This window comes from Diceros bicornis, chromosome 10 (genome assembly GCF_020826845.1).
Source record: "Diceros bicornis minor isolate mBicDic1 chromosome 10, mDicBic1.mat.cur, whole genome shotgun sequence".
NCBI lineage: Eukaryota > Metazoa > Chordata > Mammalia > Perissodactyla > Rhinocerotidae > Diceros > Diceros bicornis.
The window spans coordinates 32,775,535-32,794,793 of record NC_080749.1 but is presented as its reverse complement, the minus strand read 5'-3'; the positions used below and the strand labels follow the sequence as shown (position 1 = coordinate 32,794,793).

Genomic DNA, 19,259 nt, shown 5'->3' with positions numbered 1-19,259 from the left:
CACAAAATAAAATTAGATTTCCTCTTCCAAGAGGGATTATTATGTTCTTTAAAAGAGCAAAAATTTTTTCATTCTGTTTCCATTCTCAGATTTGTTGGGAAAAAAAAAATTTGTTTTAGGGAATAAAAAATGTACTAACGTAGAAGGGCTAGCCTTCATTTTTAAAAAATGACTTGGTTTCAATACAAAGAGAAAGAAATGGCTCTATGGGCAAAATTCAAGTATGAGTGACCAATTTTTTAATTGTAAAGTAAGTGCAACATTTAAAAAAATGTTACAGCACTGCATGACCTGTAATGCTAACAATATTTACATTAACTGCTTACGCGAAACCATATAACTGTCAAAGATTGAGGGAAAAAAACCCTGTGTGGACTGAGACAACAACACCTAGGACCCACATCAAAGCCGTAAGCAACCAGTGAAACCATGGGCAGACATACTTTACATGGTCTATTGATGTAAAGTACACATTGGTGGGGGAAGCATAAAACTAATTAGCTGAAAATATCAAAAAGGCGGCTTGGTCAACACAAACTCAGTCTGAAGACAAAAACTCAAAGGCTAAAAAAAACTCCTATATATCAACACACATACCCCCCTACATATAGGCAGACACACCCAACACACAAACAACACATATGCGCCTATCTGTGAATAAAAACAACCATGTAGACAAAACAGGAGAAAAGCAGTTGGTGCAAAAAAGAAAAAAAGACAACATTAACGGTTAAATATACTAAACACATCAACTTAAAACAAAAATGTGTCAACTAAACTACACAAAAGATTACTTCAGGTGACTGCACAAGAGACCGAGCAGGCAATCACACCATTACACAAAAGACAAAATGAACCTACCCCCAGAACGAAGGGTTCCTGCCTCCAGGCCTTGAAGCCCAGTGTGGCCAGTTGCGTTCCATCAGGCTTGGGGGTAGGTGAGGGTGAAAGTGGAAAGGACAGAGAGACACTGGAGACCTGGGGGAAGAACTAAGAGCTGTTGCTATCAAGTGAACCCAGGTGGAGGGCTCTGCTGTGGCCCCAAGAAACCAACTGGAGGAATGACCTTGGTCTCCTTTTTCCTGAGTTACTGGAACTCTGCTACATCACGGAACTGAGGATTTTGTGGAGGTGGATGAGAGAGGAGGAGTAAGGGAGGTGGTGGGCATTTGGGGATTCAGAGCCCGCTACTGGAGAACCTCGCATAGCCTGAGCATTAAACTGTTGAGTGAGCTCCAGGTTAGAGGATGAGGCAGCGCTCTCTAGGGATTTTAAGGGTTTGGGGGTGGGAGCTGGTGCTTCTAAGAATAAAGGGATAATGGAACCCTTCTTTTAATAATCCATCAATGGAAGTCAGGCTGGAGGCCTGAAAATTTGCTCGGTTGCCTGGGAGATAGGGTTATCACCACCACCACAAAAATCGTGAAAAAAAGACGAAAAATGATGTTGTGCTACATTTCTTATTAATAACCTTGTACTTCACAATGGCTCACAGTTTTAGGTTTGTATACTTGTAATGTAGTATTTTCTCTCTACATTTGTTTCACATTTTTTTTCTTGCTTAATATAATATAAATAATTTGGTTAATAGATTTAACCTGCACATTTCAGCCACATTAATATATATATAAGAATCTGTTAATGGTATAAATAATTCTTTAAATAAAATAAATCTGATATGTTACATAATACTGATAAAAAATTACCATTGCTAATAATTTTGTAAGCCACCTTAACTTCTGGTTTAAGTAATACTGATGAATGGATATGAAACTTGCTTTGATGATTCATATTTATTTTTTCCACTACAAAAAAACTGAATTTTAACCAACCTTACCTCTGATAATGGTTTCAAGGTGGGGCTCCAGCCTCCATGTATGGAAACAGAAAGTTTTATCTTGTCAGGTATTGTTTGCAAAAAACTCAACTCCGAGCATCAACGGTGGTACAGCATAAGCTATCTAATTCAACAGGTGGCTATCACACATTAACTACAGAAATGACTGAGTAAAATAGTCCATCTAAGATTTTTTTTTTATAAAACCTATTCTACTTTAAAACTTAGGTAAAAAAAATATGCAACAAATGGTTGCAGTTTCTGAATTCTTAATTTAGACCTGTGAGCCCTCATCCCTTTAGAAATCTGCAAGGTTTTGATTTCCTAGACACCCGAAATCAAGTCCAGCACTTCCAGGCAAGGTTCATTCCAAACAGACAATATAAATGACACTCAGTGGTGTGCAGTGTATGTCATAATTCAGGTAATACATCATCATGCCTTTTCTCTGCTGTTAGATACAAAAACAGCATCTTTTACATTATCATAGAAAAGCATTTAGGTTGTATTTTTATTTATCACTTTACACTGGTAGTCTCTGGTAGGTGTACTCCATAGAAACCAAAGAATTTTGTACACTATTTCTTTGTACAATAAAAGATAAAGTGTGCATTAGGTACGCTTGTACATGACAATATTGTACAATATTTACATTTCTGATATCACCATGAAATTCTGTATTTTATATACAACATGGAAAATTCTTCAGAAACATTTGGACTATTTCTTATAATCACAATTTTAGTATCATAGAAAAAAGAGTTTCTCAGTAATCTCTTGACCATTTATCACTCTCATCCTTCAGGGATTTTGATTGGTTTTTCCAGCATTCATCATCCTTCCTGATCAAAAAAATATTGTATCACTGTTTCTTTTAGCACCCTGTGGTGGTGGTAACTATCTGCCATAGTATAAATATTGATATAACAGTGGCTATATCAATACCTATATACAGATATATCTGTGCACATTCCTTTTAATAAACACTGCGCATTGGTGGAGTAGTCCCTGTTATCTGGAGATCTTCCTCCTCTTGGGTTTGGGAGGTCTCATTTGTCTGTCTCCCTGTGGGATCTGGTGAACCTGGAAATAAAGAGGCAGAAGAAAAAAAACAACAACAGAAATTGAAATAACAAACACCATATGATTTCTGACAAAGAAGCAGGGTAGAAAACAGACTCCAGCTTTCATTTTCAATCGCTGCTATCCTGAGGCATTTAAAATTTTTACCGAGACCCCAGATCTCAGTGCACCCACAGCCACTACAGAGAATGAGGAATCCTGGAAATTGACAAGCAGAGCAATACTCTGTGGACCCCCAAAACAGTGGAACACAAAGGAGGATCTGAAGAAAAATCAAGCATGGGAAATGTGATGTGCAGTTGCTACCGCTGCTGTACATTGAAGACAAAAATAAGGCCTTTTCTATCAGAGATTCTTAGATCACCAATTTCACTAGAGTCTGGAAAAGTGGATAAATACATACAGAACACGTTTTCTTCTTTACTTCATCACCCGACTTATTTTACAACTACTAAGAAGGGTCAAAGAATATAAGAACATGCACACAGCTCAGCCCAAGAAGGTTTATTTGTGAGAAGAATCAGGATGGAAAATAGAATACCACTACCATCTGTTGGCAGATCTAAGCTTGCCTAGTCTGGGAAGAGCAGTTAATACAACTCATCTCTCTATATACTAACGCAGAAACTAGCAGCATTTAGGGCTGTGTATCAGACTGATCAGTGGTGGGGCAATAGCAGAGCATGACTGCCAGGTATCAGACAGCAAGTATGGTTTTGAGGGGCAGAGGGCAGGTGCTAGGGAAGTGATCAGGTGCCCCATGTTGTATTGGCTGCTGATAGAAGAGGGCAAGATCAAGACCCAGGAAAGGCAGGATGAGGCCAAGGCAGTGATGTAGCAAATGCTTAACAACCAGCGCCCCTGTGGCGGGACACAAATTAGCATAGCCAATTTCTGTAGTGTAAATACTTCCACTATGGCCAATTTCAAGCTACCAACGTGGTATCACAGAACTCAGTTACGAAGAGATGTGCACAATCAGCTCTCAAGATCCAACGTAAGTTGGCTCAATCGTATGTTTTAAAAATAACATTTAGATAACAGCAAAGGCCAATGCTATTCAGAGTCAAATGCAGAGAGCTTTTTAAAAAACAATATTTAAAATTCAAAAATAACATCTATGAATTTCTCAAACTGCCTCTTCCTCCTAACCCCTCCATATACATTTTTAAAATCACTAGTCTCTGATAAAGAGCGATAACTGAAACCTATTTAAAATTGAGGAAAGAAGCCTTTATCCAAGACTGCAAACTAGTAACCTGTGGACCAAATGTGGCCTGAAAAGGTATTTCATTTAACCATATGGTGTTCTAATAGTTTAAAAATAGTTGTCAACACTGAAAAATGAGAAATTTTACTTCTACACTTCTAGTGTCTCATGAAAAATGGGAAGATCTTGCAACACTGGCACAATTCCCCATATGGCTCAGATCTGCTGGAGCACGGAAGAAGGAGTTCCTTCTAGAGAGAGCATGTCCCCCATGTTGCCACAGTCCTCATCACTCCCGACTGCCTGCTGGCCACAAAGGCCCAGTGTCCTGAGGCAGAGACTAGCAAGATGCTTGCCAAACCCATTTTCTCTTCTTCCTGAGCAGGCACATGGTATAGTACATTTCCTAGTCCACGTGAGTTAAGAAGGCCATATCATTGGGTCAGACCAGTGGAAAGTCAGCAGAAGTGATGAGCTTTCGGGCCTGGCCCATAAAATCTATCCTGGCATTCTCTTCTCTCACCTGCTGGGCTGGATACAAAGGATATAGTGGAGTACTCTGAGGCCCTAAGGAATGGTGGACACTAGATATAGAAAGAACCGAAGCCCCAGAATGACTGTGGAGCAAGCCCTTCCCCAACCAGAACCAGACCCAAGTCAGCAATAGCTCACTTGGTTGAGCCTCTAAGACTGAGCGTTGGTAGGCAGTTGGTAGGCAGCCTACCCTGACCAGTGCATCTTGGTTGGCATTTCTCAATCCACTCAAATTGCTGTTTTTCTCGTATCTGACCCACTTTACTTATTTACTTATAGTATTTGGCCCTAGAAGACATTTGAATTTGTAATTAAAATTTTCCTACAATTCTAGCAGGAAATTTAAAATCTTAGGGCCTCAGTTCGCCCATCTGTGAAACGATGGGTTGGATCACAAAATCTCTAAAGCCCATACCAATCCCAGCATTCTGTGAATCTATAACTTAGATCTGTCATTCAGTAGCCACTGGATGGGTTTCAGATAACCTTGTTAACACAAAGTGTCAAGTAAAAGTGAATTACCTTTCTTTGCTGAATAGCTTAAGATAATTCACATTCTTTTAGAGATTACCAAAATTATATTTTGAGTGTTTACATTAGCCAATATGTGAATTAGAGGACAATGATTAAACTTCTCACATTCAATGCTGTTATATGCACAGTTCAATAAAAATGTAAAGAAAAAGTAGACACCACTTCATTAAAACCAGAGTTTATAATGTTAAATAATTTAACAACAGGATTTTGTGCCAAATATTTTATTTTTTTAGGTAACAAGAGAAAGGAAATGAGAGGTCTATATACTCTTTACCTTGACCCTATTGTTCAATTTCACTTTTTTGTTCTATGGACAGAGTGAAATTTGCATTACTGTATTTAGGTAACAGTAATGGCCACTGCTATTCACAGAGTCAAATGCAGAAAGCTGTGGTGTGAATTTCAATATGCTGCTCGCATTTTAAAAGAATGTTAAGTGGAAAAAACAAAAGTTACTTATCTCAGAAAAAAGACATAGTTAATACTGCTAGGTTATTTTTTCTTAAATTACTTTGAATCTTTTCTGATAACAGTATTTTTTTGAGCCCAGTAATTTAAGTATTGCTACGTGAGCTGCTTGACAATATATTAGAGACTTTACTAAAAAGTGTAATACAATTTATTTTCAAAGAAACATAGTATAATGAAAAAATAAATTAACTTACAGTCCCAGACATTTTGTCCAGTTCACTCATGGCCTCATGAATAGCAGCTTCTAAATGGTTATTTAGCTTTCCACTTCTGGAATTAATGAAAACAACACATCAGATTAATATATTAAAGAAACAAAATCTCAATTTAATTCCCTAATCAGAAAACAGAAGTACCAATTCCACCAGAGAAAGTCATTTTATATTTTCATTTGGGGAATTCAGATGACAAAACACTCTGGGATTCTCACCATTGAATATTAATGATCAAGTGGCAGAACTATGACAAAAAATTGAACACGTGATTGGGGAAAACGGATTCTTTCCCCTTCCACATGCTTCTTCCACAGTCGGATGATTTTGCAAGAAAGTTGGGCAGTGGGTCTCTTGTCCCACAGATGCCACTCGTCCTCCCAGATTCCAGCCTGCCCTGCATTGCCTCTTGTTCTGGCTTGTCTCGGGCAGCCAGGCTGTGTGGCAGAGGGACCGAACTGCAGGCTCTGGCCACTAGGGAGCTCCCTCTGCCCTCTCTGGAGTCTCTGGGCTTCTGGAGCTGAGCAAGTGAAGGCTGAAATCCTGGTGCGCTTTTGTTCCCGGTGGGAAACAGCCTAACTCCCCCCACCTGAGGCTCCCTCCATGCCTGGGCCCACTACATTTTCTCCAAAACTAAACTGACATAACTGTTTGAACAGATAAAGAATGACGGTCTCAGACTGTCTGTCACTCGTCTGACCTTTTCTCTTCTCTCAGCATTCTGTTACACTCATTTGGCCTAAATAACACACATGGTACATCTGCCATTATTTAAGCTCACATCTAGGAAGCTGTCGAACTAATTACTAAAATCAGGCAAATCCGTATTATCCACCTCTGTAGCTATGTACACTTTATGCATTCTGTTAACTTATTTTTCCTTCTTTATGCATATAAATAACCACCCAATTATTCTGAGTACTAAGATGATTCATTTCATTTTTCTTGTCATGACGACTACCAGAAAAGCTGCAGAGGTAAACCTTTTCATAACAGGCTATTAGCATGGTTTTTCAAGAGTTAAGTCCTGTCTCAGCATCTACCCAGAAATTGGAAATGTGCAGTTGTGGAAGAATTTGGCTCACACTCCCATTTAGTTTGGCTCGCATTGTGTTTAAAAACATATTTGAACTTGAGCAGAATGCTTTTAGATGATGCCTTTGGGTTTACTGCAGCCCTCAGCAGATTCTATCCTCATGTACCAGGACTGTACAACCTTGGAGAACTCTGGGTTTTCCACTCCTGAGTAGTATACTGCTAGGCATGTTGTGGATGCTCCATATATTTACTACATAAAAATAATTGTCCAAAGCTAGCATGATGGCCCTATATTTTGGAAAACATATATGCACTTAAGTCAGTTTAACTGCAAGATTCATGTACTAGTTTTAACTAAATTACAAGGGTAATGCAGCACCAACCCCTTTCTGCTGAACTGTAAGTGGTCTCTAGCTTTTATATTTTCCATTTATTTTTAGAAATGTAAACAATGCAAAGTGCATAGAATAAATTAACAACTCCTAACAAACCCACTTACAAGAAAAAACTGTTAATAGATTACATATTTCCTTTAAGTCTTTTTTGTTTAAAAAATAAAGCTGAAGTTTCCATTCTCAGTTCCATTCTCTCCCACCCTCCTCCCCAAAAGCAACTGTGTTGTGTATCCTTTTAGTATGTTTTTATATTTTATATAGATAGATATAGATATAGATATACCCATGAACAGTACCTAGTATTGTTTTTTTATATATATACAAACAAAATGTGTTCTGATATACACACCATTCTGCAACTTGTCTTTTTCCCCCTTATCACTGTTTTTGAGCACTGTCCAAGTTGATACAACCTATCCATATACTGTCTTGTATTTACCTAACGATTCCGGTTTTAAGAGGCCCTAGGTGTCTTGTGGAGTCAGTCTGAGTTGTTTTCTCAATGAGGGGTTTGCTAAGCATAATTCTGGGTGATGGGGTGGGAATCCAATCCCAGGGCTCTGCAGGGCCATCTAAGCTTAGCTGAGGTTTTTGCAGGCTGTTTGGCAAAGGTCGTGACGGTATTACACATTGCCTCGTTGCCTGACAATATTACACCTTGTATGATGTGTTAAATAGATTTAGCCTTACTATTTCTTTTGTATTTAAAAGTATGAACATAAGTTTTTAAGAGATATTTGTTACGCACTTTTATTATAATATCTTATGGGTTTAAAATTGACTACATAAATGTAGTCTAAATGTCTAATGTCTAAAAAGAAGGTAAAATGTTTCAATGAAAAACCATCAGAGAATCTCGGTTCTCTTACCTTATCTTAATCACAGAAATAGCTACTATTTATTGAAAATTTTCTACGTGCCAAGAATTGTCAATAATTAATCACTTAATCCTTACAACAATTCTATGAAGTAGGTATTATGACAACTGTTTGTATGCAATACTTTATGACTTTTTAGGGAGAATTGGTAAAACCAATTCCAATTTTGTAATGAAGAAGATGGATATTTAACTACAAAAGGTTTTCAAAAGTAATATGGTCATGAAAAAATTGTCCCTAACTATGAAAAATTGCAATCAACATTAAAGTATAAAAATAATTCAACATTACTTATTGAATGAAAAGATAGAATTTTAGGAGTTTGTGATCTCATTCTTCAACAAGATACTTAAAATGTTTGTAAACACATTGTATTAATTTAAGCTAAAATAATATAACGTTTTTCCTTTAACAAACTTAAGTAGTTAATAGAGGGAGAAATGACTACTTTTAGAAGAGAGAATAAATACAGAGACGTAGGGCATGAAATTGCTTGAATATATCATGAGAATCAAGAGGTAAAGAGAGACTCTCCCAGATGTCAAATCTGCAGACCAATTTTTACAGTAATGGGTCAGGTGAGGGAAGAATGAAGTTAAAAGAGGAAGAAAAAGCTCCACGAGTTCATGAAATGAATAATTAGTCAAAATTCAGTTTTCCAGTCCAGAGGCCTCCCCATGGAGTCTCTTCTACTATTTTATATTCCCCGCTGACATTTAATAATAAACATTTTTACTAATGGACACTCTAAAACCTACTTGATTAAGCAATAGACATTCATATAATCACATTTCTAGTTCTTAATGGAGATAATTGCCTCTTCTCATCTTCATTGCCTATATTGTCACACATTATCCTTATCTTCACTAATTAAAAAAAAAAGCCAGTACACATCCATGAATGGTATAAGAACTAAGAGGGAAATGAGAAATTGCATGTTAGTCTACAGTCAATTTAGAATTTAAGCAACTCACTTCATGTAGAACAGAACAAATCTGGGTCAGACCTAAATGTCAAGAATCTTAGATTCTGAAACCTAATGCAGAGAAAGTACGCAGATTTAAGAAAATTTAACACACTAAGTATCATTTCTTGGTTTTAAAGTGAAAGTGTGATTTATTTTATCACTTTGTCGCTTTCCAGCTTCACAAAAATCAGGTTACTAAACAAATTTATATCTACATATAGACAGAAGATTTGATCCTCACTTAAACGAGAACCATAACATATCTAAAAGCTATGGAATTTTTTCTTTAAAGAAGGTATATCCTCTTTTAAGTACAAAATGACCCTGAGTAATGTCTTCAATAAATATGTTAATATTTCTTTTGTGATTAGGCTGTAATAATCAGTAATAATCTCATCAGATTAAAGATATTTATTTATTGTACAGTTTGATTGCAGGATATTGAAGATTAAAATGACTACATAAAATTCTAAACATCTAATATGGTGGTAGAATGTTTCAACTGGCAAAAATATCTGATAATTTTGTTTGTTTCACCTGTATCTTTATAACAAAAATAACTGTTTACTAAATACTTCCCATTTGCCAAGTACTGTGCTAAGGCTCTCTTTATATTATCTATAAATAATAACAGTCCTAAGAGGTAGGTATTAATATGCCCATTTTAGAAATGAAGAATTTAGGCTCTGAGTGGTTAAGCAACATACTCAAGGGTGTAGAGCTATGAAGTGGTAGGAAATAGAATTTGAACTCAAGTCAAAAACCAACCTCTTAACCATCTTGTTCCAAATGCCACCCTCCTTTTTCAGGCTCTTCCTTTCTCCTTTTCCCCTCAGTCTACAAAAGCAGTCAAATCTTTGTTATCTTAAAAATTCTTTAGTCATTTTTCAGGAACTTTTCACATTAAGGGTAGGAAGAAGAGTAAATAATCTATATCAGCTCTCTCTACTCCTTTCTTATTCACTCTTCAACACACGGCCACGTTGTTTTTATACCCACCACTCTACTGGAAACTGTTTTCACTAAGGTTACCAGTGGCCTCCAAATTGCCCAGTCCAATGGAGACTTTTCAGCTCTTGTCTTACTGGACCTCTGTTGATCATTTTATCATCCTGGAAGTTTTTAGTCTTTGGCTTCTAACACCCGACTCCTCTACCCCCTGATTCTCCTCCTCCTTTCTGATCATTCTTCCCATCTTTTTCATTATCTCTAGTAAACGTTCAAATGCCCCAGTGTTCAATCCTTAGCCCACTGTTCAAATTGGTCAAAGTATCTCTGTGTGATTGCAGCCATTTCTACATAGTTCAATACCACTTCTTCCCAGTTTCAGACCTGTGTGTCCAACCTATCCCATGGGCACCCCACATTGCACTCAACAGTTCTCCCCTGTATTCTCCATTTTGGTCAGTGTGTCCACCACCCACCAAGTCACCCAAGCTAAAAACCGAAGAGTTGTCCTTGATTACTTGCTCTCCTTCACATTCCAGTCAATCACTACGATGTTCCATCAATTTTACCTCCTAAATATTTCTTGACCACATTCTTTCTCCTTCATCCTCACTGCTCCCCTCCTGGTTTGAGTCCTCATCCTCCCTTTTCTTCTGTCATGACCTCCTAAATGATCTCCCTGTCTCTAATATTGTTCCTCTAAACTTTATCCTCCACACAGCCATATCTGAAGTGAAAATCCAACCACCTGTCCCCTCAGGCACTTCCAATAAGACAAAGGATCCTATGGGCCCTTACGAGACCCTTCATGACCTGGTTCCTGCTTATGCCTTTGGCTGCGTCTCTTACAATTTCCTATCTGACACTTTAGACTCCCCAGATCCAACACTTGATCTCTTCTGAACACTATCCCACCCATCCCAACTTGGTCCTTGTTTCTTCTGTCTAGCTAATACCTATGTAATGTGTAAGGCTTGGCTCAGGTATCATCTCATTTAGGAAGTCTTCTTTTACCTGAGTTTAATGTCACTTCATGATCCCAAAACACACTATACACATTGCTGTCATTGTAATTTTAATATTTTAATTATTTTTGTTTCTGGATCTGTCTCCTTCACTAAACAGTGAGCTCCAGGGACTATAGCACTGTGCCTGGCAAAGATTTTTTTGCTAAGTTAGTCTCCTTAAATTGGGGAATAAATAAATGATTAAATAAATGAATAAATAAATGATTCAGTTCAATACATCATTTATCACTTACACGACATTCAACTAATTATTTAAGCTATTTGGTTCTGAGTGCCCTCATCTATAAATGGGCTCAGTAATTCTGGCCCATCTTGTGATTGGGAGAATAAAATAATGAATTTTAAATCACATGTGCAAAATGTAAAGTATTCTACTCGACATTTACAAGGCAAGTCAGTCTATTTAGACAGCAGTATGATAAATAAAGCTGTTTTTACTAACATGTGCTTCATATTTTCTTCTTTTACCTCTCCAATCTGTAGTCCAAGTTTATGGTTTCATGAGCGTCCCTTTAGATAATGCCACTTAGGACCCATATAAATTCACCATAAAGAGTAAACTGGCTTTGAAGGAAAAGTTTTTAAATTGCTGTTTGCTACTCATTACCTTTCAGAAATTGCTTAATAGCAAATTTATGAGAAAAATAAAGCTCATTTCAAGGCAGTATATCTAAATATTTGGAGGAGTTATTTCATTTCTTTGTTATCACCTCTGTTTTGGATATTTTTGAACATAATCCAGTTAACTGTCATGCCTCACTGGAGGAAAGATTTTAGGGATTTTTTACATCAAATAAACAAGTATATTGAATATTCTATAGCAAATGGCCCATTGCAAATTTGCGACGTAGATAATTTGCAATTTCCTTACTTTCATCCAGACCTTATATTAACTTTTATAGGCCTTATCCTACTACTAAACTCTGCATAGGAAGTGTGGCCCTTGCCACAAGCAGTGCCAACTTGCTACCTTCCAAAGGAGTCCTGAACATAGGGGCACAGGAGTTTGCCCCTTGCAGTTGGCATCTTTTTATGAGACATTCTAGTGAGGTGAAGAGAGTCTCCCCAAGATTTGTTGAGTTCTAAAATTTTACCTCTGGCAAGAATTATTGAAGATATCACTAAGAGAAAGAGAGTGCCTTTTAACAGATATTATTGATATCATTATATAAGCCTTTTATACAAGATACACTACTAATCATTCTGATCTCATAATTCTTGGAGGGTTGATAAAATGAAAATGATAGTAACTGAACAGATACGTTGATTACACATATTTTTAAATAATTTTCCATGTACTTATACAGAAGCACACTTGTATTTCTCTACCGTAAAATGAAATAATAGTTATGATACCTAAAACTACGTTGTATTACAGTGGAAATTGTGTTTCAAACATTACCTACCTGTCCACACTACCTTTACTCAGAATATAAAGATCTAGAAAAACTTGAATAATAATGTCCAAAAGCTCAACTTCTTGTTACAACTCCAAAGAAAACCTATTGCCTCTGCCCCAAGAAAAAATCATTTTTTGCCATTACTTTGACTAACAGTTAATCTGCCTAAATTTTTACATGTGTACAACTGGGGTTTCTCCCCCCAAGGTATTCGAATTGCAAATGGATAGACTTTTGCTACGCTTTCAGAACAATTTAATTGCTACATGTTGCGAATATTAATCATATTTTCTTTCCCACTAAATGAGAAGGATGGAGATGGAGGGAGTGAGGAAAGAACTGATAGAGAGGGAAATCCCAACACAGTATAAATTGTTAAGAAAAGAAAATATTTTCTGTAATAGCTAATCTGGCTTGTCTATAATAGTTCTCTTTGGTGATAACTATTAAACTCTTCTTAGGCAGGCCATGAGATGGACAAAATCAGTGAGATTTCATGGTCCCTTTGAAGGAAAACCAGTAAATTATATCCTTGAAAAACAAAATGGAAAAAAAAATAGTGCTTACTTTCTGTTCCTTTTCCGGGCTCGGCTGTAGGCTTCTAAACCTTCTGTTAGTGTCTTCAACTTCTCGGGCTCCACCTGAGTGAAGGTATGAAGACCAAACCACATTACCCAGACCTGCAATTGTTAACACTGCTTTTACTTTCCTGCTACACAAGCAGGTGCTGCGCTGGGGGAGAGGAGGCTAAAACTTGCACTATCCTGTCAAATGTCCTGTCCTCGCTCAAGCAGAGGTTGATTCCGTGGCTCCAAGCTGCAACATCTATGGAAATGAAAGACTGGCTTTCAAATTGTCAACATTTTGAAAATAGTGTTTTAAGAAGAAAACTTAGAATTTAAATAACTTTCGATTCACAAAATCATATAAATCAAAGATCCTGGTTTGCTTTCTTCACTGCCTGATGCTCAGCTGCAAATCTATCTTCCATCAGGGGAGCACAAGAGCAGGGGTTAGGGGAGGGGGTGGGCTTTGGAGCCAACAGATGGAAGTCTGAATCTGACCTCTTCACCTCCTAGCATGAGTAAAACACTTAAATTTTCTGAGCCTCATTTTCCTCCTCTTTAAAATGAGGACAATAATACCTACCTTCCTGCTAGAATTGCTGTGAGAATTAAAATGCAGCAAGTCATGTTGAACACTTAGCCAAGCATAGAGTGGCTATTATTACCTAGTATGTGTTAGGCTCTGCAGAGGCCACAAAACTAGTGGGGCAGTAGTCCACACATAGTCCTTACTGCTGTGGGAAAGGGGTGTTGCTACACCTGATGGGCATGTAGCAGACCCTCCTGGTCTGCTTTATCACTGCCAGCCTGGGTGAAGCCTCTCCCTCATCACAGTGCAGCCACCAAATGGTGGCTGGGGGATTTCTGGGGGTGGGGAGGTATGGCCTTTGCCACCTGCCCCCAGTAATCTCTATCATGGTTCTCCAAGCCACATCCCCTAAGAAAAACAATTAATAAATAGGAAAACTTGTATGTAACTTGTGAATAAAAACACCTTTAGAAAAACATTGCTATTTTTATTGATCTTAAAAAAAAAAAAATCTAAGTAAAAGCAGTGTTGCTTGCTATATAAACACAGCTTCAAGGCAAATCCCCCAGCCATCACTTAACCCCGTTTTCTCACCACCCTACGCTACTTTTATATAAAAATTCAGAGGTTGCCAAAATGCCTCATGGGTAAGAACATAAACACTAATAAGCAAGAAAATTATTATTAACTTTTGTCTTTAAATATTCCTGACTCATGAATATCATTTATAAATAATTTTTCTTTGACTCCTTCAAATCTAGTATACAGTAATGATTAACACAGGGTTTCCATTATCAAGTCTGAAAACAAGCATTTCTAATTATTCAATGAGAAAAACAGTCAAATAATGGAAACATTTTCCTTTTCATGATTTTTGTATTTTTTCCTAAAGGATCCAAATATCTTATATACACAAGTTCATTGGGGATACCCAACCTATTGTGTGCCAGAACAAGAGACAACTTTGTTCCAATAACCCTTTACAGGAACCATGAAGAAAAGTGTCTTATTGGGATGACTAGAAAAGCTTAAGTAAGATGAATATATCCACGCATTATTTAAAAAAAAAAGGGTGCCTGCATACATTTTCACATTTCATGTTAGAAATGAGGTTCCATCTTGTATTCACTCACACAAAGAGAATGTGAAGTATATTTCACACATTACATTTATGTAATTTATAGCTAATTCCACTTATATTTAAATAATCTTCTTGGCAGCAGGAAGGAAGCTCTCCTCTTACATAAATTTCAGTTAGACACAAACGGGTATAGGGAGAGATATCAGAAGAGACGGATGCAGGAACAGAAAGCAGATTCACAGTGAAACAAAGCAAGATGCCACAATGAAAACTTACCCTACTGGTCTTAATTTTAAAAAACTAAGTTAGGTCAAACTAATTTTTTGTGTGTGTGTGTGAGGAAGATCAGCCCTATGCTAACATCTGCCAATCTTCCTCTTTTTTTGCTGAGGAAGACTGGCCCTGGGCTAACATCTGTGTCCATCTTCCTCCACTTTATATGGGATGCTGCCACAGCATGGCTTTCCAAGTGGTGCGTTGGTGCCAGCCCGGGATCCGAACCAGTGAACCCCAGGCTGCCGCAGCGGAGCGCACGCACTTAGCCTCTTGCGCCACCGGGCCGGCCCCCCAAACTATTTTTTTAAATCTTCAATTTTTATTTTTAATTAAATAAGGAATAAGGGGCAGTAAAAACATTTCTTGTGCATTTATTATGTAAAAGGCACTGTTTTATTATTTAATATGGTAATACTGCAAACTAGTATTATTTTTGTTACTTTACAGATGGGACTAGTGCGTTTAGGTAACATGGCCAGCATTGAAACTTGGGCCTGATTCCAAAGTGCTCAACTTCTCTCCACCATACCAACTCCAATATATGTAGAAATATAGTCATTTTACAGATATTCTATCATATATATATACACACATATATCTATATGTATGCACACATAGACATACTCAAAAAATTAGGTCACATTATTTTAAATCAAATTATATTTTTATAGAAATTTAGATAATACTTGCCCAAATTCATCTTCAAAAATTTTTTATGCTTGAATAATTTTCTGGTGATTTTTCTGAACTAATTCTCTATCATGATTTCTTCATTGAAATTTGCCTCTAAGGCTGTACGGTACTCTCATAATGAAGTATATTATTTATAAAGGATTCAATGACCTTGACAGAGAAAGCAAGGATGGTGCTTTCCAAAACTAAATATAAATAAGATATACGTCTGTGTATTTCTGATATGACAAGATCATACATATCCAGAGGTAAATGTTTATTTTGTTTCAGAGTTTTAGTACTTTACAGTATTGTGAAATTCAATACATGAAGAGTATGTGTTGTTTCTGGGGAAATATTCATACACTTACACAATATTCAAGAAACTCTTTAAAGATATCCCCCCAAAAATAGTATCAGAGAAGAACAAAATAAATTCAATTTATAATCATATAGAAATCATATTTAATGATTTAATGAACACTACCTGATAAATTATTTAGCTAACTTGTAATGAAGAAAGTACTGAGAAATCAAATACATAAATATAACATTAAAAAGGCTAAACACACAAATATTTTTTATAAAACTTACACTGAAGGAGCAAGTAATAAGACATTTAATACTTTAATCTGTAGTTATAATCTTATATTCCTGTACATTCACAAGCCAGGAGTTCCATGAATTATTTAACTCCCATCTTTGTGATAAACTGGGGGAGGACTTTCTAATGTATCTTTACTATAATCTGCCCACATAGTCTCATTCTAATAACGATGATGCTAATAGTAATGACCATCATGGTATAACTCTTTGCACACACATTATTTAAGAATTAGAAAAAGATACCTAGAATTTATATGTATTTATGATTCACATATTACCTCATGTATAAATATACACATATGTTGAATATTTTTTTACTCCTAAATCCCTTCTTTCACTCATTCGAATTCTTTAGATACAATGATTCTTTGACATAAATAGTCCAATAGCCTGTTCAGTCAGGTTAGAAAGATACCCATAGAGCCAGACATTATTATATGGTGGAGGTTTAAGAGTTTTCTGAACAAGTCTGAATCTCTGTTTGCTTATTTTGTTCACAAGGCACACACTAAACATTTGGTAATTTCATTAAGTTTGATTTGGGGTCAGCACAGTAGCTTGTAGTATATCTCATCAGTAACTTAAAGTCTATGACAAAAGGAGACCCAGACCTTTCAGAGAGCCAAACTGACCCTCTGAAAGTGAGGTACAGCATATATTAGAATAACTGGATCAAAGATCCTAGATCACTTTTGAATAGAGCCAGTTAACTAGAGATGATGTCAAAATTTCCTGCAGACTTTAATCCTGATATCAGGATTAAATCACTTGGTGATTACTTTGCTGCTACTTAGCGATGAGGCAAAGCTGTCAGTCACAATTTTCATTCTTTACTTCCCCACCCCATTTCTACAACGTCATCAGCTCCTGTTTCGGGGAAATGGTATCATGCAAAGAGTACTAGGCTTAGAGTCAGGAGACAAGGGTTGGGGCCTGGCTTAACTGCCTGTGATGTGTGTCCTTAGGAATGCTACTTCTCTGAGCTTCAGATCTCTCACTTGTAAAATGGGGATAATCGTGCACAAGTTTATGGGTCATTGACAGAATCTGAAAAGACAAGGAACATGAAGTGCTTTGTAAGCACAAAAGCAGTCTTTCCCAAAGTGCCACTGCTGGCATGTGAAATTATTTTAGGTGGAACATGGACAGAACTTTAAACATTTTTAATAGTTATATATTCATGTAAATGTATATTAGAAAAATACAAAAAACATTTTACCTAGATTTCATATATATTATACCATAGAATAAGACTGAAGAAGTTATTTAAAAAGTGGCTTGAAGAGTGCCTAGTATACAACATGTGTCCAAAAAAATATTTGTGGAATGAATAAATAAACAAGTAAATGAATTTAAAGAAAAATTTTAACTAAGCAATAGTACAGGTAACATGCAAGTTTAGCTGAAGTCTGGGAAATACAGCTCTGGAGCAATAAGCAAATATGAGGCATTTATTAAATTCATTATTATCATTTATTAACTAGCAAATATTTTAAAAAATATTCAAGCTGAAAAAGTCCCGCAAACTTAAGTGAAATATTTCAAAATTTTTGAAAGAATGAGAATTAATGATAAATAAATAATTTGGGGTAAAATGTTGACTCACCTGTGACACTGTGACAGAAAGGATGAATCTAATTTTCCAACAATAGTATTCATGAAAAAATCCATAAAGTGAATCCCAATTTTTTCAAATGAACTAACCAAATCCACATTATTACAATTTTAGTCAGTGGCACTGACTGAGGCTTTTTTTGTGTGTGTTTCCTTTCTTCTTTCTTTTTTCTTTTCTTTCTTCTTTTTTTTTTTTTGTGAGGAAGATCAGCCCAGAGCTAACATCCATGCCAATCCTCCTCTTTTTGCTGAGGAAGATTGGCCCTGAGCTAACATCCGTGCCCATCTTCCTCCACTTTATATGGGACACTGCCACAGCATGGCCTGACAAGCAGTGCATCGGTGCGCGCCTGGGGTTCCGAACCTGGGCCGCCAGCAGTGGAGTGCATGCACTTAACCAATATGCCACAGGGCCAGCCCCTCTCTTTACTTTAGATAGCAGTGTTTTTAAGTACTAGAGAACTATACTACAGGACTAGAGTAAATCTATTCTAAATATGATGGCACATTTCATATCAATTCACAACACATCAATAGAATTAAATGTTTTGGATAAACCTGTATTTCTACAGGAACACTGTTTAAAACTTCATGTAACAGAAGGATGTATTTGCCTCAGACCTGAGATTCCACTTGCTACTACTCATGTGAAAATTGTATTGACAAGCTCAAGAACTTTGTGCAGGGTCTCAGTTATCTCTGAATGGAGATAGGCTTCCTTTTCCTCTATAATCTTGCTCAGGAAAAAAATTCACAGTATTCCACAATTTACTACAGTAAAGTTTATAGTCCTACCTAAGCTTTGTCCTCAGTTTAGTCTTTTTCCTGTCACGTTTTTGGTCTTATCTAGTTCTCCATTTTTATTATCTTTCAAATTTTGATCAGGCACTGACTTTGTTTGCCTGGATTTTATCTTGCTTATTACTTTTCAAAAACTATTTTGCTCCCTTTTCAAGAAGATCCTGTTGCTACAGAGCATTGATTGTCCCTATCGCCCCACAGCCAAAATGCAGCCCAAACACTGTGGATATTGATTGGGTACAGAGAAAAGGATTCATTCCCAACAGAGATTAAGAAAATATATAAGGCAAAGGGAATACACAAAGAACACTTTCAGCAGAGAATTACAGTACCAAAGAATACAAACAGCTAACACTGATAATCAAGCACAAAAAGAATGTTCTTCAAAGTAAAATGTCTAAACATCACAGCAGGACACACCTCCCAAATTTAGTCTCCAGGGTCAATTTCTTAAGTTACACATCCCCAGAATATGACGGTAAGCTCTCTCTGGTTTTGCTGCACACTGTGAAAACGTATGTGCTTGTGATGCTAAACTGACATATAGAAAGCATATTGTACCCAAATAAATTTGGT

At 36.7% G+C, this 19,259-nt stretch overlaps 1 protein-coding gene across 8 annotated transcripts in view; it reads right to left on the bottom strand.

The window, feature by feature from the left end:
• Positions 1-1,683: 1,683 nt before the first annotated feature.
• The window catches only part of MBD5 (methyl-CpG binding domain protein 5), a 402,321-nt gene continuing 384,745 nt past the window's right edge, over positions 1,684-19,259 (bottom strand). For 6 of the 8 annotated variants that reach the window (XM_058548920.1, XM_058548922.1, XM_058548919.1 and 3 more), the window contains 3 exons: positions 13,106-13,179; positions 5,867-5,942; positions 1,685-2,920 (listed from right to left, as the gene is read on the bottom strand). In XM_058548920.1, the coding sequence (XP_058404903.1) occupies positions 2,849-2,920; positions 5,867-5,942; positions 13,106-13,179 (222 nt within the window). In that variant the 3' untranslated portion in view covers positions 1,685-2,848. Of the gene's footprint in view, positions 2,921-5,866; positions 5,943-13,105; positions 13,180-19,259 lie in introns of those variants that run through there. The other 2 variants (XM_058548926.1, XR_009221398.1) reach the window with 2 other exon arrangements.